We start from the raw sequence: 21612 nt of genomic DNA, 5'->3' as shown, positions 1-21612 counted from the left end.
CACTAAGCATTACATTACAGAATGTGCTGTCTCAGTAAATATCTAAATACCATTGGAGTATTCATATTTATAACTTAGTTATATTTCAGTAAAGATCACTGGAGCATTCATATTAACGAGTACCTCTCTTTCCAAGTTTTGTTCCCTAGACCTACACACACACACACAGCTAATTTATCCTGTTGAACCAAAATTCCCTATCTGCCCATCCCTCGTCATAATATATGCGTTGAGAATCTCCTAACGTCAGTAAAGACACACGTGTTAAACAAATACAGACTTTTCCCAAGTTCAAGGTCATGTGTTTTCAGTTGACAACCATTATTTGACGGCAATATGGCGTCATCTACTTGCATGTCATTGATGACAATGTCCTTAGCCCCAATTGAGTACTGTTGCTTCCTAAAGTTGATATTTATTTTTTGTGTGTCTCGTCTGTTTTAAATTGCATCCTGTTGTATATCAAATCGTTTTGTTTCATTTCATTCTAGTTCCGCTCAGTGATTTCCTATCATTTGTTCTTTACAACTTATAAACAAATATATTCCTATCCTAGTTCGACCACCGACTGACTGACTATTTTCTGACTAATCCTATACAATGTGTTGTGATACAGTCATGTCAACATACAGGGCCGGTCCTACAGGTTGCGGGGCCCTATGCGAAACGGATTGCGCGGGGGCCTAATTTGGGTTGTGATAAGGATGATAAGGGAAAATTAAGATTTTGTATTAGAAAATAAATTCGTCTTTGCATTTTATTCATACTTTACTAAGTACAAAATCACTGTCAAATTAACTTTACGAGCCATCTACAGTAGATAATAGTTTTCCAACAAAAAGCCGAAATGACAATTTTGTCTGTTTTAAGGAGATTTGCATGAGGTTTCGGAAGATTTTAATAATTTCAGGACATTTTCATGTTTTTCTTAATTTTTTTTTTATTTTAGGAGAATTCCTGGAACCTTTAAATAATAAGTTAAAATGGTTTAATTTAATAATTTACACCTAGAATTCGCATCGCACGGGGCCTATGAAAGTGCGGGGCCACTGCGGCCGCATAGGTTGCAGTGGCCTAAGACCGGCCCTGTCAACATGTTTATGCATCATTGATATTGTAGATTTTTATTTTGTTGTCAATCTTTTCATGTTAACCTTTGCTACTGTCTACATTTTACATTGAGTTTTTTTGTGTGCACTTGTATTTAATCACCTACCTTGTTCTTAAATGCGTATAAAGAAATTGAAAATGTGTAAATTGTGGACTTGTATTGAAACGACTATTCGTTGTGCAAACTTAATGTGTGAATAAATGCGTTTCTAATATATATTAGTCTGGTTTTAAAACCAAATGTACCTACATAAATGTACAGTGTTTCAATCTAAAAAGAAAAGTTCAATTACCGTTATTTTTATATAATGTAAACTTTGGATAAAAAACAGGTGTTTACTTAATTGAATATGATGAAATAAAGGTTTGGCTTAACTAGGATAGGCTCACAAACGAGAATGTAAAACAGATTTTATTTGTGAAACTATTACCAAAGATGGGAAGTTTGTGTGTGTGTGTGTTCATTTGACTATAAAGCTGTTGTACTTGTAAGATGTTTTTCTTTTTGTCTACATGTTGATGTTGTGAGCCAATGTTATCAAAACAATTGTCATTGAGAATTAATCTTTTTTTATTTTTTAAATCTTATCTAATGTGCTATGAAAAACATTCTCAAACCAGGGAAATGTCATATTCGACGATTCGATAATGAAATGGATTGTATGTTCATACAACATATAGCTCGCCACGCTAGGCGGGTTTACTTGCTAGTACACGGTTTTCTAATGACAGTTCACTTTTCACGGTTAAATGCACACACTTTGTTTAATTAAGGAGTTATGTTCCGATTTAAAACTTAATACAAGTTTGTGACGCACAAGACTCGCCAGGTACCAAGTTACAATGATCCTTGCGAGGGAGGTGACCTTGATGGTATCAATAATAAGCACACTTCATGTAATCTACTTCCGTATTTCTTTTCACATGAAACCCCCCCCCCCTTTTTTTTTTTTTAAATTCCGCTACATGTTGACAAAAAGTTGAAAACCTTGACATATGGAGGCTTTCAAATGTTACTAAGAGAATAGGAAAATGGCGGAGGTTTAGTCCGCGAGTCCGTTGTGATCATGTCACTGGAAATGACAGCGTCAAAATAGACACGAATATAGACCCTCCGCCAGACAGAACACTCTGTTCAATCAGGCCGGTGAGAGGGAGCCCTTGTTCGCTTTTGCTGGCCTAGAGTTTCTAGAATCTATAGAGCCTATGGCTCAACTCTGACAGTCTCAAATTGGTACTAAGATCTAGACCATTGTAGTTAATCCTTTTACGCGCCGTATGTGCCTAGGACAGCCTGCACCTTTCATAATTCTCTGCGAATGACGTAATCATTCTGCGTTGTCTTAGACGTTGCCATTGAAGCATCGACTAGAATCGAGCATATAGTTAGCTTTTTGGTTCATCCGGTGAAAGGAGGCGTTGATAAGCTTTTTCAAAGTTATAGGATCATTTTTAGCACCCCTCCCCCCCCCCCAAAAAAAAAAACAAAAAAAAAAAAAAACAAACAAATCAAATAGCTACATTTACATGAATGTGTAGCCTAATTATTTTGTGTGTACAAAGTTATAAAAACCAAATGAAATGGAGTCAGTGTATGACTATTAAATTTGTGTTTGTTGCGGGCATACTAGATCTAGAATCCACAGGCCAAAAGTATGTGCATTTAAAAGCGGACCGTTCCAATTCAAAGTAACAGATACTAGGTTCTAAATGTAGATCTAGAAGTGATGGGCCAAAAGTATTTGTTGGGGAACGTACATGTCATTGAAAGTGCAATAATAATAATAAAAAAGGGAGTTGGGCCAAAATAAAAATGTAGACTACAGTCTGAGAACAAATCAATGAAACTACTCGATGGGTCAAGCTAATACCACAAGTATGTTTATATTTATATAGATCTAGATCTCTCTATATTTTTTAAAGTTGTCGAACTGAATACTGAACAAACTTTTTTTTTTTCGTTTATTTGAGTTCAAGAAAGTTGCGTTTTTTTATGTTATGTCAATCGATAATTACATCCGGTATATCATTATGCCAAACATAAACAACACAGAATGAGAATCAGAATACTCTATAAATATAGACTATATATATAGATCTAAATAATTATTTCTCTGACTCTCTACCCTAGTATCTAGCTAGTAACTAGTATTATAATTATAAGCAGTATATTCTATATTTCTAGATCTAATTCTTTAGTATAGACTAACTATAGTCTATAGTCTATAGTGTCTATAGTCTATCGACTATAGTCTGTTAAGTCTGTAGACTCAGTGTAGAGATAGATCTAAAAATTCTAAATGACTAAATTAATTAATTATTGAATTGAAGTTATTTATTCTAGTTTCTAGTAAATCTAATCTTTTTAAAATTTTAATAGATCTAGATCTAAAACTAGATCTAGTCGATTCTAGTTACTAGGCGAGTTTTAGTTTACTTACTTACTCGTTAGTGTTACTTAGTATTTTTTAGTATAACTTTTACTAATACTATAAGTATAACCCGCCTACTGTTATAAGTATAATTAGTATAATATTTATTAATATGATTATTATATAATATATGTTCTACTGTTCTACTTTACTTTATAGTTATAGTTATATAATTATAATAACTTAATAAGTTATAGAATAGATCTAGTATATAATTTAATATAAATATAGATCTAGTCGATCGATCTAGACTCTAGACAGTAACTGAGTAACACTAGTAACAGTTGAGTTAGAAAGGTGTCGTAGAGATTTTAATTTAAAAAATGAATAATTAAATTTTTAAATAGAACTAGACATTACTAGATATAGTTTTCATCTAATTCTAGATCTAGGACTAGAATTTATATCTAGATCTATGATTTGATCTAGATCTAGTAGAGTAATTTAGATTTACATCTAGAATTGAATAAAAAGATTCTATTTCTAAAATATACTATCTAGATCTAGCTTCTAATCTAAGTTGTTAAGTTCTACTGATCAACTGATCTCGATCTAGTTATTTTAGTCTGAATATAGCGATGATCTAAATTAATACATTTTTAAAAAGATTTTCTTTGGTTGAGTATTATACCAATGGATTGTGTCTATTCTGCAGGTTAAACCATTTAAATTGTGAGATTGGAATGGATATTTCTTGTAAATATTATAAATTATTCAGTAACAGTCTTCAGATATCTGAGTAATACAAAATATAATTGTTCAAGATATTGTTTAGTTATTTGTTTGTTTACAACCTTAAAACATAGCTATAATGGACATGACTACAGTTGTATGCTTGGAATAACACTCATAAAACAGCATTATAAAATGATTGTGAAGTAAGTCTAAATGGATTGAATTTGTTGGATAAATCACTTATCAATAACCAAAATAGTTGTCAATTAAGACATACTTTTCTAACGACCCTATCATGGTGAATGTCAAGAGTGAAATTGATTACAAGTTGCCTAAAAAAATGAAAAAGCGAAGACAATTGGATGCACTGGTAGACACCATGAAATTGCCGCGAGGTAGAAAGAACGGCTCAAGTGCTCAAGAGTTGCTAGACTACAACTCAGATTCATCAGAAGTTTCTGAGTTCTCATTACCACCTATAACTTCCAAACGAAAAAAGTAATTTTTATCTTTTGTATGCTTAGTTTGAAACTTACATGTTATGAATGGTTCATTTTAAAAAATGAATTAGATTTTCGAATTTAAATGCCTATGATTTAATTGTTAAAAATTGATTACTTAATAGCACATGCATATGTATAATATATTAAAACATAGATAAAAATGTTATTATTATAGGTTCTTAACACTATATTGCTCATGTAAAAAAAATAGTTAGTTAAGTACTGTATTTCTTCAAACAGTTTCCAAGTCCATAGAGTAGAATAAAAGCTACATCTTATTTCTAAGATAATTTTTCAAAATAAATCTTACTCTTGAACAATTTGTTCCACCTCAGTGGACATTATGATCTTCTTTGATATTCAGCCGATGTTGTGTGTGTCAGAGTATGATAGCACGAATCAGTCTATTTATAATCTCCATGGCGTGTATGACAACATGTTTTGGACTAATCTGGGTCCAGTGGCACATACGACATGAATTGAATACTTTAAGGAGCCAGGTGCATTCAGGTAGAGCTAGATGCTCAGATTTACCCAAGTCTTGTTTTTTTTGTTTGTTTTTTTAAATACCAAAAACTTTTGTTGACATTAATTCTTAAATTGAAAAAGGCTGTAAACTTATTTTTTTCCACACTTTCTTTTGGTTACATTGTATTATAGTGCTGAATCTATTTTTTTTTCTCTGTACACTGTTTTTGTAGTCATTTTGTTTTATAATATTGTGTTATCAGTATCATAAGTATTGTTTACTTATCCTTTTTTAAAAAATTTGGTGGGTATTATGTAAACTTCAATATTTGCACAATTATACATGAAGGTAGAGCTTTAATAATAAGATAGTGTTTTCTTGAACTATATAAAGTCTTAAGAAGAACAACACTTGAACTAACTAAATGTGAATCTATTAAACCCTTCTCCAGTGCAATCTGCAGACAAAGCCTCACCTGATGCTCAGTTAAAGCTACAGAATCAAATAGAGCAGGTGAACAAAACATTATTTGATGTGAAGAAAGAAATGGAAGGATTCAATAAAACCCTCAAAGAAATGTCCATCAAGGTGAGTTGTCTCTTTGACTTTCTTATATACAGACTTGTTTTGGTGGATCAAGGTGACCATATAAGAGCAAGTTGCTTGTTGAAGCAACCCCTGAAAGGGGGCATAGCCACTATTAGTTTTATGTGGTCTGTCCCTCTGTTTTGTTAAGATCTAAAAAAAAAAGATGTTGAAAATCACTATAAATTGTGAATGTCTCTTTAGTCCTAAAATTCTAGTGTCATTATCTTAACAGTTATAATTAAATCTGTCACCATCATTTTCTGTGTGAAAAAGGAATACATGGATAAGAGAGTATCTTTTTCTATCAATCAAGATTAATTTTACACTAGTCACTGTTTGAAAGGTAGCAGTTGATAATTTGGATTCATCTCTCCTGTATTTACTATCTGTAAGTTATGACCTTTATCTTTCTGGGTTTATTGCTGGAAGAACACCCTAATCAAGTTCTTTGCAGTCTTTTCTCGAAATTATTTAGAATATTTTATTTAAATATCTTAAATAACAGACAATCCAAGAGAGAGGCTGCTCCATTCTTTTATGTTGTCCAGCCAGCTTTTCTTTAGATGACCCTTTCTTCATGCTCCCTCCATTGTACATTGAAGGATGACTTTTGACAGTGAGTCATGTCTTACAATATGACCCAACCATCTCAGCTTTTATCTCTTCACAGTATTGATGAGTTCCTCTTTTTTGCCATCCAGAGTGTTGACTTGTAACAGTACAAACTCATTTGTCTTCTTTTCCTGGTATTTGAAACTCAGCATTTTTCTGTAGCATTTGCTCTCAAAGGCTTGAATTCTTCTTTAAGCCTTTCACAACCATATTGGCGTACAGAGACCATTAGAATACAGTTTTCATTTTACTTGGATCTGTTATTACTTTTCTAGATTTTCCACTGTTTGCTCATGACCGTGGATGCCAAGCCTAATAGAGTTTTTATCTCTTTTATAGATCCTCCATCTTTTGTTTTGGTTGACTCTAGGCATTTAAATGCGTCAACTTCTTCAGTTGTTTGGCCATTCAGCTGTATGCAACATCTTATACTATATCTACCACAAACTAGTATTTTGCTTTTTTCTTCACTGATTTCCATGTCAACGGCTCTAGCTGCAGCATCCACTTTTCTCAGAGATCTATATCTTCTGCAAACTTGAGATTTGAAATAGACCACCGCTTACGGTCAAGCTAGGAGTAAATATTTTTAGAGTTTCGTCATAATATGCTCCAGAATTATGTTATAAAAAGATGGAGAGAGATCCCTTGCTTAACTACTGTGGATGTCTAAAATCTTCTCCAATTTGGTTGTTTAGAAGTATTGAACTATTCACATTTCAGTGGATTTTATTTTTCATTTTACATTCTTATGTTGAATATTTGTTCAATGTTTCTATCTACTCTGAAGCCTGCATGTTCTTCATAAAGGACCTCCTCTTTTTTTTTTAATCTTTTGAAAATTATTCTTAAGATTATTTTGCTTGGATGACTGATCAGACTTATTCTATAGTTTTGGCATTGTCTCATGTTTCCTTTCTTGTTCAGTGGAATAATTAAAGATTGGATCCATTCTTTTGACTACATTTTTTTGTTCCATATGTTTTGGCAGATTGTCCAAAAACATTTAGTTATATGTGAGCTACCGTGCTTTAAAAGGTCTGATGGTGTGTTATCAATTCTTGGCGACTTGCCACCTTTAAATTATCTTACTGCTTCCTCTTCTTTTGACTCTAGTATTGGAGCCTTGCAAAGTCTCTATTATCCTAAGGTTTTTTGTTGAATAGACTGTAGTTGGGATTTATCTTGAAGTTATACAGCTCTTTGCAATATTCTGTCCACTTTCTATATGCTTCTTAAGTCAAAAGAGCTCCTCATTGTTTTCGATCACTGTGGTTATAGCTTGTCTTGTATTGGTAAAAGTGTTTAATATACTTTTTTTGCTAATCTAAAACACATATTTAAGGAGTTTCTGTGAATGAAATCTTAATATATACTTATTTTTACATCAGCTTGCAAATTCTTCTTCAGGTGAAAAAAGCAAAAATAAAAAACAACAAAAAGCTGGGTGGACACAGATCTCGAAAATGACTGTTAACAATTTTCCTGTTAACTGTCTTGGAAATTTGACAGCTTATATATATTTAAAAAAAATAATTATAAGCTAATTGGCTGCACAGGGAAAACTCTAGTTTGACATTTATAATTTATTTGAAGTATAATAATCTAATAGTTCATTTGGCTTGGAGGTTTGGACTATCTTTATCTTGTCAGCTGGTATTCCCGAATCTCATCATTATAGAGTGAAATAAATAAATAGATGTTCTGTAACATTTTGCTTGTCTTCTAAGTCTGTATATCTAGGCCTATCATTAGAATTTATATAGTTCTAGATTTATACATTAGCTTAACCAGGATCTGTTTCAGGGGAGGAGGAAGAATTGGGGTGGGGTAAAAATTTTAATATTTTTTTTTTATCAATAGGTATTAAAAGCAAAATAATTGCTCTTAAAGTCATTAGCTTCAGAAAGGAGGAATTTTCTTTAAAAAAAACAAACTCTTTTGTTTAAATACTTTACTTGTTACATTTTTTTTTAAATTCAAGATCACATCTCTGGAAGGAAAGAACTCTGAGCTTGAAAAGTCTGTTTTGGATGCTAAAGAATATGTAGATGCACCATCCCAACTACATACTTTAGCCAATGTAAGTCATTGTGTTTTCTTTAGTCAAGATACTTTGCTATGGAATGTGTTGTATAAAAAGTAATACCATTATTGATTTTTTTTTTTAGACTGTTGCCAAATTGGGAAGTGACCAAAGTGCCAAGACAATAGAATTAGAATCCAAACTGAAAGAATTAGAGGTATTGGAACACATTTTTTTTTTAATTTGCTTTTGTATCTTTCGTGCTGTAGAAAGGAATAGTGTCTACTAGATATTATTAGGCAGAATTAAACTAGTATATATCTTAATACTAGCTATTACTTATGGGTTACCTTAGTAACTTTTTATATGAAAAAAAAAAGAATATTTCTGCCATGCTCATTTCTTCATTACATCTTTGTTACTTAATGCTGTCAGGAATCAATGAAGAAAGTAGCTCCCACAGAAGATGCAGGCATTAATAACCAGGTGAGTTAGCAACTAAATTGACTGGTGATATTTTTTTTTTTGCCAATAATTTAAATGATAGATACTTTGGTTTACAATTTGACATCATTTTCAAATTTTCTAACAGTTAATAAAGCAACAGTTGGCTGATCTTCAGAAAATAGTTGAAGCAGGAATCAGCAATCTGACTAAAGATTTTAATTTGCATGAGGTAAAAAAAAAAAGTAACATTTTTTTTTTATTTGTTGCACTCACAAAACCTTAGCCATGCAAACAAATTAGTACAAAGAAAATACATTTAAAAGCGGCAATGAAAACTAGCAGTTATACAAGACCTTTTTTAATAAATAGTGGTCAACATTGTTCTCATCAAGTCTCTTATCTCTCATTTTACTCTAAAGATTAAACCTCATAAAATCAGCTTCATAATTTACTTTCTACTCTTTACTGAATGTGAATTTGATTTTTTTTTTATAAATTAAAATTAATGTTGTTTGGAAAAGATGCATTTGATTTTAAAAATGACTTTCATTAAAAAAAAATGCTTTTTTAAAAAAAAAAACTACAGGTTAAAGAAATATTATTGTTCTTTTTATTTATGTTATTTTTGTTATTTCCTGCCTTTTCTTTCAAGTCCAAGATCTCTTCATTGGAGGTATTAGTTCAGTCGCTATCACAACAGTCTCCTTCATTGAATGTAAGTAATAAGACTAACAGATTATTTAATGCATGTAATTGCTGTTTAATGTAGTTTTAGTAAAAAGTTCATACATAAATTTAAATATTTTATTTGTCTTACATATAAATATGTAAACAGGTTAGGCATAAGACTTTCACTATGGAGTTTGTTTGTGCTATTATGATTATGATTTTACTCCCTTGCTATTTCTACAGAGTTCCAGTAGCAGTGAGGTTGTATCTAAACTTTCTGAGCAAGTCAGTGCCACACTGGATGATTTGAAACAGGTACTTGATGGCATTAGAATTTAGAATGTTTCCCCTATTCCCCAGTGTACAGTGTGCTTTAAAAATGGACATATAATAAAACAACTAATAATTGATGTGCAGCTAATATAATTGTGAGGCAGTCCAGTCAACTTAAACATTTAAAGCTGTTATTCAGTCCAGTCGACTTAAACATTTAAAGCTGTTATTCAGTCCAGTCAACTTAAACATTTAAAGCTGTTAATCAATCCAGTCAACTTAAACATTTAAAGCTGTTATTCAGTCCAGATAAGGGAGTAAAAGTAAAGGCGGTTGGTCGTTGTGCTGGCCACATGACACCCTCGTAAGCCGTAGACCTTTTACATCATCTGCCCTATAGACCACAAGGTCTGAAAGGGAAATTTTACTTTACATTTTTTTTTTTATATTCAGTCCAGTCAACTTAAACATTTATAGCTGTTATTCAGTCCAGTTAAGGGAGTAAAAGTAAAGGCGGTTGGTCGTTGTGCTGGCCATTTGACACCCTTGTAAGCCGTAGACCTTTTACATCATCTGCCCTATAGACCACAAGGTCTGAAAGGGAAATTTTACTTTACATTTTTTTTTTATATTCAGTCCAGTCAACTTAAACATTTATAGCTCTTATTCAGTCCAGTCAACTTAAACTTTAATAGCTGTTATTCAGTCCAGTTAACTTAAACATTCATAGAAAAAAAATGCTGGTAACTTCCTATCACATCATACAGCATTAGTCTACCATAAACACTGCATTCTATCCCACTAAATAGTTGCTGGGTTAAACAGACATGCCTACAGTCCCGCATTATGCGGAACCGTCCCGCAAAAGCATAAAAAAAAGCTCACATGTTCCGCATTCACGATTTTTTGTTCCGCCAAGTCTGAATTCCGACACAAAAAAAAAATCGCCGATTTTTCATTATTTATTAATAATGCGAAATGAAAATACTGAATGCAAAATAAAATATATCTAGGTCTGTGTTTATTGTTTACATTTCATCTCCTCCCGGACCCGGTGTGTCCTAAATTTACGAAGATATGGTTGAGCTAGATCTAGACATAGATCTACATCTAGATCTAGTACTCTAGGTCTAGATCTATTCTTAGAATCTAGTAAGTGCTAATAAACCTAATTTTCCATTCAAATCCCTTTCTTTTCCCGACAAAGGCGCTATTCTGACTAACGTGACTAACTCAACTGGTTTCTTAGGTAATTCTATTCTAAGAAAAGGATTTTTTTTCAAATAGATTATTAGAGATCTAGACCTAGATCTAAATCTAAATGTAATTAATTAACTTAGACACAGTAAGGCTAAGGCCTAGATCTAAATAAGGCTATATATCTACTTATTACATAGTCTAAATAAATTAGTATCTAGATCCAGCACTAGATTTAACTAGTTACTAGAGTCTAGATGATACTAAATCTAGATCTATCTTAGTATCTAGAGAAATAGACTTAGAAGGTGATAGATCTCTAGATTTCTATGTATCATTATCATATGTAATAAATTTAGTTCTCAATAAGTCCATAGATCTAGACATAAATATTTAGATCTATAATATATTTATTATAATCTGTGTTCTTAGACTTAGAGGACTTATTAGATGTAGGTCTAGTCCTAGACTAGTACTACTAGTAGACAGACTCTTAAATTATTTTAGATCTAGCACTAACTAGAGCCAACATCTAGAGTGACTAGAGTAGAGCCCTAGAAAAGGATAGATAATCAAGTAGATCTAGAATAATCACATAGGAGTTAGAACTATTGATTTCAAACAAAGGACATAATTATGAATTAAAGGTTTTCTTACTTTTAATTATATTATACTATTTACATCTACTATTGATTTCAAACAAAGGACATAATTATGAATTAAAGGTTTTCTTACTTTTAATTATATTATACTATTTACATCTAATTTATAAAAAGCAAACTAGTATTGTTATTAAAGTAGGCTAATATAATTGAAGTTTTATTTATATTGGGTACAGTATGGCTGACAAACATAAACGCGCATATGTTCCACATTGGGGCCCAAAATTCCACATTTTGAACCTGAGTGTTCCACATTCTGGGTCTTGGGGGTAGGCATGTCTGGTTAAACAATGAACAAGATTGTTGAGCATGTTTTCATTCAATTACTCACTTTTTTTTTCTCTAAAGACTTATCTCTCTGGCAATGTCACAGAACGAGGAGAATTTTTAGCATTTAAGCAAGAAACATTGAGTAACACAGAGGTAGATTTTTTATTTTTAAACTTAGATATTTAAAGCTCAACACATTTTTTTTTCTGTGTATCAAAAATTGATATTTAGATATTTTCTGTAATCTTGCCTTTAAACATAAATGTAATTTAATATTTCAGAAAATTAACCAGACCCTTTATACCCTAAGCCATGAGTTTGAAGATCTCTCTTTGCATTTGAATACCATAGACTCAGCTGTTTTAAATGTGACATCTGTATTGAACCAGTTGAAAAATCAGGTCAAATACACAACTGAAACTCCAAGTCAATCTACTTTAACTAAAACTACCAAATAACTTCATGTTCATGTCATCTTTGTACCAATACATATTTTTCAGGACTTTCAAAAGATGTGCATTTAAAACTTATTCATTTTCTAAATCTTATAAATTTCTAAAAAAAAAACCAAAACCAACACATTTTATGAATTGCATAAATCTTTACCAGTCTTCATTCAAGAAAAGAATGTATGTCATCTTATTCTTCTTGCAATAGCCAGCCATCATTCCTAGTAGTTTCAAGTGTTGACGTAAATAATAACTGGACTTAGATAGCGCTTGATTTCAACATTTTTTTCAACACACCTTTATGATGAACTATTTAACAGTTCATATTTTTTGTTCAGTTAGACATTATTCACAGTGTCACTGTGTGTACAACGATTCAAACAAAATAATGATTTAAAAAATACCTTTGGACTACACTTACAGGATTTCAACTAATGTGACTTCACATTTTTATCACATTCAAATGCAGCTACTTATAAATAAGCCAAACTTTAGTAAGTCTTAATTTTTAAAAAGAAAGATACCTTTCTTAATTTTCTTTTAAAGATGAATTTCCTAAATTGATCTATTTCTTGACATGGCTTAAGTTATTAGCTACAATTTTGTAAAATTAGTTTGATGCATTGAAATCCATCACCAATTTGTAATCCCTTTATGCACTGCATTGACATCTAATCAAATGCATAATGTTAGTCTTGTAGATTATTATTTTGTCTCATGATCTATGTGAATAAGTGTGCTTTATTCTATCATGATTAATTTTTTTTTCTACACATGAACCAATTTTAACTGAAAGCACTGCATCGAATGAATTTTCCAAGAGTACCTGATATGATTGAATGGAGTGAATGACTTTGAAAATGAATTTGGGTGATAGTCATGCTGCTATTGTTTAACCTGTATGTGTGTCTGATTTTAAACACTGTATTTAATATATCTGTAAAGAATCTGGATTTTGGCCTCTCAGCTGATAGACATTTGACATTTACTGTACTCAGTAAATCTTCAGAAAAATGTATTCTTGTGGTGCTCTTATGTTTATGGGACATTTGGTGAACATAGCAAATATTTTGAAATACCCGGTAACCAAATTTAGTTTAAAGCTTACTTTGTGATGACCTATACTTAAGTAGAAAGAGCAAGTTTGTTTTAATGTTTCATTTATATTTACGAGAGGCTGTTGCATCATCTCATTTAAATGTTAATTATATACAAATGTAAAGATTGTATTTATTTATCCTATTTACTGATATACTTTTACACAAGATTTCAATCATTTAAAAAGTAGTTTCTTCTCAAGTAATATTCTTGTTCAACAGCTGTTATTCTTGGAATGGTTTGCTTTTGTTGATCTGTTTTTTTGTCATGACAATGTGATGCCAACTAAAATTCTTTCATTTATTTTTTATGTGTATTTTTTCTTTGACTTTTGTGACAATGTTTTTATTTTAATTTCTCCTGCTCAGCTTATCTTATTGATTTCATTTTGTCATCACAAAACTAGATGCACATGTAGCACACAGGAGTTTGAGTTGAGAAGAAATGTTTGTAAGGCTTGTGCCCACACTTCTTAGCAGTCAGGTGGCATTGATTGGATTCAGTTCTCTTTTAATGACTAAGGCCAAAGAATTTCGCTTTTATTATTGTTTTTTTTCACCCCTGATTTCTAAGGTTATAAATTTTGTTTCTGTAGTAGTTCTTGTTACATGAAATAGTTTTTGTAAATATGTCAGGGAAAGAAGGTTATATTAGTACTTCATGTTCATCACTGTGCATCTAATATTGTTGTACTGTTCACTCCCACCTATTCTTATACCTACAGATAGAAAACAGATTCGGGTACTGGTGATGTCACTGTCCTTCATCCCTATTTAAATTACCAAGAATAAATTAAAAAAAAAAAGTTTTTATTTGACAATACTGACATTCATAAATTGGGTAAAACTGTACATTATTAAATTATTTGTAAAAGCATCTGAATAATCTATCTAGTTATTTGACTGGCATTCACTGGCACTGTAGGAACTGAACACATTTTCTCTCCCTTATATGATGCTCTTCTACTTATTTTACTATTACTTGCCTTTTTTTTTTTCTTTTTGTTTGTACATATTCTTTTCTTTCATTTTAAACGTACAAAGTTAAAACACACTTAGACATAGTCTCCAAAGGAAAGTCAAAGAAATTACAGATGTGTGGTTATTATTATTTATACTTTAAAAGTTTTGACAGGCCTATCAATATTTTATGTCCGCAATTTCTTAAAGAACATGTTATTCTTGTAATTGTGATACTGTTTGTAAAAATACATTTGTGTTTGGCTCTTGAACATACATTTGATGAGAAATGAAATAACCTTTTTAAGTGGTTGTATTATTTATCACTAATATTCATTTAGGAAAATTTTATCAAATACAATACATTCATATCAAAAAAGGATCTCTAAAAATTGAGCTATAACACTGGAATTGATGGATGTTTTCAATAGCTAAATAAGATGCTCACAATCTTATTCTCTAGAAATGATTCTTTTTAAGAAGAGGATTTTAACAAATTGTCTTCTGGGCAGCACATTATCTGTAACACTAGAAAAGGTGATATTAAAATGAGTACCCTGGAAGTATTGTGTGTTTCTTTATTTCTCTCACATTGACACAAATCTAATAGAGATTGTTCAAAGAAAATTGGAAGGGAGGGAGGGATTAAGAAAAATAATATTCAATTCAATTATGGAACAAAAATGTTTGTTTAAAAACAATTACAAACATATCTTTGAAAATGTATTTGAATAAAACTGCATATCTATAGATTACTAACAGAGGCAAGTACTTCAAATTTGAGCATAGGCTTTAATAATATACTAAGTTGTGTGTAATAGTGCTCTGTACTGGTTGAATAGTTCAGACCTAGTTTGTTCACTGAAACCACACACCTGTGTAATTAAACAAGTGTTGCCTTGCAGTAGTGCTTACTCTGTATTTCAGCTATTGTGAGCATTTTATTCATTAGTCTTTAGCAAACTGAGTTCTTTTATTTGATTGAATTTGTACAATGTAAAGTATAAAAAAGATCAGATTTTTTTAACATTACATACAAAAATGATACATAGGGAGGTGAAGTAGTTAATAATAATTAATTCATGTTTTCATGGTGTATACACAAATTTTAAGTATTTGGTTATGTTTACTAGACAGACTAGATGTAATGATCTAATCAGTATAAGTTGAAGGAGGTAGTGTCCCACTAGTATTTGTTCTGCTATGCAAACTTTGTGTTTAAGATAGTAACAATGAATATCTTTTTTTTCTTCTGTGTTGTCACCATAGTTTTTCTGTGGTGTATTTGGAAAATCAAATTAATTTAATAATACCAATGGGATTCTACTAGCAGTGATAAATTATATAAAATAAATTTGACTTTTGCACCATAAATGTATTTGCTTATCATTTGAATAAAAGAAATTGGACTATAGCAGCTAACTAAGCTTTACTCTGTGTATACATTTAACCCTGGTATGCACTTATTGCCATGCTGGTCCTGCAGGTTTAAAAAGGAGTGTCTGAAACTTGTAAGACAATAAGAGAATGTTACTAATTAAGTCATGACATCAACTCAAACTTTAGCAATGGAAATAATGAACTTATCTTTTCACCATTCCTTGAGACAATTCAATTTTCTTTTTCTTGTAGAGAAAAATAAAAAAAAAGACCAAAACATTTGAATAATTCTTTTTTATTAATATAATTTCAGTAAACATTAGCATAATATCTGAGATAATCTTCATCTTTAGGCTTCAAAATACATTTATCAGCCATATTGACAATCCAACCAGGTTCAAGACCATAAAATATCTGTAAAGGATCTTTTCTCATCAGGAGCAAGGACTTGACAGGGTCGCTGCTTAAATCTGGTAATTTGTAGCCATACTTTTGGGCAAGTTTTTCCCGAGCTTCAAGCACCTTTTCTGGATCAGCTAAATAGCCACGATTATTTGGGTTTGAGTAGAATTCTAGAGCGTCCTGAAAAAAGAAAATGCGTTTGTTAAGCCTGTTAGATCTTTATATGGCATTTTGTTATTTTTATGCAATTAAATTAGAAAAAATGGAGTTTAAATGAAATCTAATTTCATTATAACAATGCCATGAACACAAAGACATTTTGACTTCATTTTATTTTCTCTGCCACAAAAATAGGAAATGCATTAATAAGAAATAAACCGACAGGAATTTACTATAAGAAACCCAGAAAAACCATGACCTAGACATGAAGATAAGATCATACAGAAGTGCGAAGGTAAAATGAAAGTCTTAGCAATCACTAGTAGCATGGGGTTTTCTCATTCCACCATTAGCAACAGCTAGTAGCATGGGATTTTCTCATTTCAACCATACTCAAAGAGAAAAAGAGGCATGAAAAGAGTACTGAGAGATGTAAGGCTGTTCTCACCAGAGAGCGTAAGGGCCTGATCCATGAAATAGAAAAAATGTTGGCGTTTGGTTTAGCGACCAAATAAGTAAGAAAGCACCCTATAGTCCATATCGTAAAGAGCAAGGCATTAAGCATCAATGCCACACTAAAAGCATGTGAGGGTGAAGAGTGCACTGAAACATTCAGCACAAGCAAAGGTTGGTTCCATCACTTTCAATGTGAATTCAGCTTACACAACAGCAGCATTCGTGGTGAAGTAGCAATCTTGGGTCACAATTAATGAAGAAACACACATTTTCTGGTCCCTAACCCTGTCCTTAAGCAGGGGCTCACTGTATTAACAAACTAAAAATATAGAAATTACCAATTAATGGACCCAAAGGGCAATATGCAAATGTGTGAAATTAAACTCTTCTTTTTCATTTTGTTTTTTTATTCTTACTAGGGGAAAAAAAATTAAAAGAAATCTTGGCACATGAAATTACCTATCAGCACTACAAAATTGTAAGAGATGAAAAAACTGACATCATTAGGTATACAGTAGAGAAGAAGTGGAGGCAGAGGTGTGGTGGAATGGAAACAAACTAGGTCTCAGTGAATTCTAAGACATCAAGAGTACTAGTTAAAAATATCTTACTCTGGACTTTAAAAGCAGATAAATCTATGGGCACCACGGAAAGTCATTAAACTTTTATTTTTCTATAATGGTTACCTGCGGGGGAAGTTTACATTTTGGTATTGGTAGACCTTTCTCGAAAAAAGCCTTTGGGTTATTGAGTGCCGCCACGCATTGTGGATCATAGTAGCGTGTAGTGATGGTACCACCATTTCTCTCAACAGCAGCAATAACCAGTTCTGTTACCCACTGAACTTCTAAGTTGACTTTAGCATTGAAGACATCACAACCCTGTTAGGAAAAGAAAAAAAAGGAATCTAAGATTTATACAGACAGATCAAGACCATATTAAAACAAAATTGATTAGAGTAGATAAAGACAAATTAATTTTGAATTTATTAAAGACTAGTAAATGAGAAATATAAAATGTGTAAAACACTCAAATGGATGAGTTTCTAAGCAGAATTATGTATATTGATCAGGAATAATTGCTATGACAAAAAGAGACTGAATATTTATCACAAAAAGTTATGTTCCCCTTTCAGACTTTGCAATCAATAGGGGAGATGACGTAAAGGTCATTTGTTTCTATGGCCGAATGTTAACAAGGGTGTCATGTGGCCAGCACAATGATCAACCGCTTTACTTTCTCCAATTTACTTTTTAAAAAGGTATACAAAAAATTTTAAGCAATAATGATAATGTATGTGTATACTTGCAGATTATAAGTTGGTATCATGAAAAAAAATGTTGAACAAAACAAGAAAATCTTATTAACACACAGAGAGAGAGTTCAGAAGGAGAAGAAGGAGATAGACAAAAATAATGAATATAATAAAATGATAATTTTTATTCATAAAACAATAAATCAAAATGAAAATGAACCTCTTCTGTGAGATTGAAACCAAAATGATTCTTAGAAACATCCAGATGGTAAAGATTTGTATTGCAAATGGACGTAATGTCTATTGGTCGTTTAATGTCCACTCTTTGTAGGTCGATAAGTCTTTGTACTTCTAGCAAGCTGATAGGTGGATACTGTCGACGTACTCTGCAATGAATTTATAAAATTAAAATAGGTCTTGACAAGAATTTAAATATATGTGTATATTATCTAGTTAATTTTAGATTGTAGAAAAAATATAATTCAATAAGAATTTGTGAAAAAAATGGACAAATTAAGATGAAATTACACAGGTTTGAAACTAGATCATCTCTTAAAGAACACTTAATGCCACTGGTATTATTGAAAAGGTGCTGTTTAAAGTTCTGTCATAAACATAATCCTAGTCTTTAAGGATGGAGATAAGTGTAACATATTGTATTTATTCACTTGCTTTGACATTACATAGCTGTAGTGGTAACATAGGTAGGAGTAGCTGTGTGTGCTATCAGCTGACACATGTAACACAGATCAGCGTGCTACTTAGTGGTCAACTGTATCAAAGGACATTACAGGTATGAACTCTACACCTGTAAATCACCTGTGATATGGTCATGGGATCAGGACTGGTATTTTCTGTAATTTTTCTAGAAGGCCTTGATGAACCCTATCTAAAGACAGTGTGTCAGAGTCAATACATTTCAGTCTGGTACTGTTAGTCCACAGTGAAGTGAGTCTGAGACAGTTGAATTCAACCAAGTTTAAGACAAGACAGAGAGTTCACTACAAATTGAGTACAATGGTTACAGCTAGATCTTTAGTGATGGCAATTGTACAGTATTTGGCTATTATTTATTACAATCAATAAAGAATCATGTTATTTAGAGCCTGAGCTGTCAATGTCTTGAGTTGGTGGTGTTCATATAGAGCAGTGTTTGCAGAGAGCCTGATTTGAGAGGATCAACACACTTTTATAGAATTTATAAAAATTACAAAGTTAATAAAGGGTAGACATTATGTACTAATTGCTTTCAAAAACAAAAGTAAACATAAATATCCAGCTCCCATTGAAGTGATAAAAATACTCACGCATATTTTCCATAGTGTTTCTCTACAGGTGTTGTAAGGATCAGAGGAGCTTGTCCTCCCTCATACCCAATAGGATCCCATGTACCTCTCGCACCCTGACCCTTGTCACCTCGACCTTTTTTCTTCCTGCCAGCTGCCCTATCTGTTTTTTTTTTCTGAAAATATCAAAACACAAAATAAAAAATTGATAAAAAGATAATACATATATGGAACTAATCTTTTTTTTTTTGTTTAATGTGGGAATTATTATTTATTTCTACAATGGTTTGACCTATAAGTGAAACTATCTGGCTACTCATCAGCTGTTGGACAGTAATAATTTTAAAAATTGTTTTCCCGGTGCATACAATGTTAAAAATTAAATGTAACGGAACACTATATCAATTATACTATACAATCAAGATTAGCTGTTAAGTTATCCTTAAACTTAACTGTCCATAACACTAAATTCCTAGAGTTAGATTCTAGACCTTGAACTCAAGCCTAAAATTCTACTTATAAGCACTTACTCCTGATTTATAGTTTTTACTGTATGTTTAGCACAACATAGTATGTAACAATGAAGGAGAACACTCTAGAAATTGTGTTATTTCTCATTGATTGAACAACAGTGTAATAAAAAAATCAAAGCAATTCTCTTCTTCTTCTTCCTCATTTTCATTTTTATGTTGGAGCATTCAGATGACTAGACCAATATATGAGATGAACTACACAGTGGTTTCCAAATCAGAGAGTTCTCTAAATAGTTTTCTTTCTATTGGGGTATTTTGGGGCCAATGTCTTATTCGAGCCTCTAGACTAGATATCTAGACTAGATATCTACAATGTCACTCAATGTGTTTTGAATCGATAGCACTTCGATATTTTTTTCTATACAAAGGAATACAGGAATCAGGTTTTTTTTGTGTACATTAAACTTGAAATAAGCCTCCTGACTTGCTTCGTCATTTTGGTTGTCATATTCTGTGCTGAACCCACCACAGAATCTTTTGGTGTCAGAAGTGGGATCCGAAGAAAGAGTCTACCAGACCTCCCTGTCAGACGATAAGTGGAGCCTTCGGAACCTTCCAATCAAGTCAGAAGCTGACAAGTACTATTTTATTTTATATTGTGCCATTTGAGATATTCCGGTTGTTGTTTTTTTTTACTTTCAGGGTAGTTAAGTTAGTTATTTTTTTAATATATAATTGTATTAAGTTAGAGTATAATTGTATTAAGTAAAAAAAACCTGCAGCCTTGGTCAAAACAATTAACTTAGGACAAACACAGCAGGATCAGACAAGGTGGTATTGGAGTAGGTGCGTAGGAGCAAGTTTTAATGGAGGATGCCAGCAGGAAAAGGAATTCTAATCCCAGCTACCGGGGCAGAGGTCAACTTGACCCTTTGCTGACCGGTGCTTGGTCAAGTTCAGCCGACCCGTATATTATGTCCTCCCAACTACATATAGAATACTATAGAAGTATACTATAGATCTAGAATCTAGTAGGAAGAGTCAAGAGTCTCAGTCAGTAGTCATACTCAACTCATGATAGTCTGATCATAGTATCATATTCATAGAATCTATATGTTATATGTAGACACTTTCTAAGACAGTTCAGTGACTCTGAGTGAGTAATGACTAATGTCACTAATGACTAACACACACACTAAATAAATGAGTATCAGTATAACTTAGTCAGACTAACTTAGTGTGGAGTCACATAGTGAGTTATGATAATTTATGATTGAGTTGACTGTGTAGTGTTAGTGTTACTGTTTCTAAGTGTTACTACTACTAGACAGTAACTTAGTTCACTCAGAGAGTCAGACTGCTAACACTGTGTTACTAACACCTAGCTCAATGTAACTGGGTCCTAACAAGTAACTCACACAACTGAGTCTCTGAGACTGAGTGTCACTGAGCCTGAGACAAACTCATGAAACTGCTTGACTTTTTAGTTTAAAATTAAAGTTTTTATTTTAGTCTTAGACTAGATCTATTGACTATTCTGATCGATAAGCAAATGTGGTCTCAAATGATTACAGACGCTAAAACGTAATTAACATTATCTTCATATATATTATATCGGTACCCACATATAATGTCGTAGGTAAGTCCTTTATATTGTTAAGTGCCACTCGAGGAAGAGTTTTTAATAAAGTTAGTGCTCCTTCGGTGACTTTGGAAGCCATTTTCTCACAATAAATTTTCTTGGTTTTCGATTAATGAAGAA

The 21612-nt window shown here is 32.0% G+C and overlaps 2 protein-coding genes across 6 annotated transcripts in view; one reads left to right on the top strand and one right to left on the bottom strand.

Moving 5' to 3' along the window:
• Positions 1-15002, top strand: part of LOC106064324 (EF-hand calcium-binding domain-containing protein 14-like) — a 21465-nt gene extending 6463 nt beyond the window's left edge. Inside the window, exons 1-12 of one of the 5 annotated variants that reach the window (XM_013222827.2) lie at positions 3135-3251; positions 4198-4715; positions 5085-5230; positions 5641-5777; positions 8374-8472; positions 8561-8632; positions 8851-8901; positions 9008-9091; positions 9515-9577; positions 9775-9846; positions 12012-12086; positions 12215-15002. In XM_013222827.2, coding sequence (XP_013078281.2) covers positions 4513-4715; positions 5085-5230; positions 5641-5777; positions 8374-8472; positions 8561-8632; positions 8851-8901; positions 9008-9091; positions 9515-9577; positions 9775-9846; positions 12012-12086; positions 12215-12391 — 1179 coding nt within the window. In that variant the 5' untranslated portion in view covers positions 3135-3251; positions 4198-4512 and the 3' untranslated portion in view covers positions 12392-15002. Of the gene's footprint in view, positions 1-3134; positions 3252-3963; positions 4716-5084; positions 5231-5640; positions 5778-8373; positions 8473-8560; positions 8633-8850; positions 8902-9007; positions 9092-9514; positions 9578-9774; positions 9847-12011; positions 12087-12214 lie in introns of those variants that run through there. The other 4 variants (XM_056028741.1, XM_013222828.2, XM_056028744.1 and 1 more) reach the window with 4 other exon arrangements.
• Positions 14278-21612, bottom strand: LOC106064325 (39S ribosomal protein L15, mitochondrial-like). Its single transcript, XM_013222829.2, has 5 exons — positions 21476-21612; positions 19399-19553; positions 18312-18477; positions 17523-17717; positions 14278-16401 (listed from the first exon to the last, which is right to left on the bottom strand). Exons 1-5 carry the CDS (start codon positions 21569-21571, stop codon positions 16129-16131), a joined length of 885 nt encoding a protein of 294 aa, XP_013078283.2. The 5' UTR covers positions 21572-21612; the 3' UTR covers positions 14278-16128.

This window comes from Biomphalaria glabrata, chromosome 5 (assembly GCF_947242115.1).
Source record: "Biomphalaria glabrata chromosome 5, xgBioGlab47.1, whole genome shotgun sequence".
Taxonomy (NCBI): domain Eukaryota; kingdom Metazoa; phylum Mollusca; class Gastropoda; family Planorbidae; genus Biomphalaria; species Biomphalaria glabrata.
The sequence above is the reverse complement of the archived record's forward strand: the minus strand, read 5'-3'. Positions and strand labels throughout refer to the sequence as shown.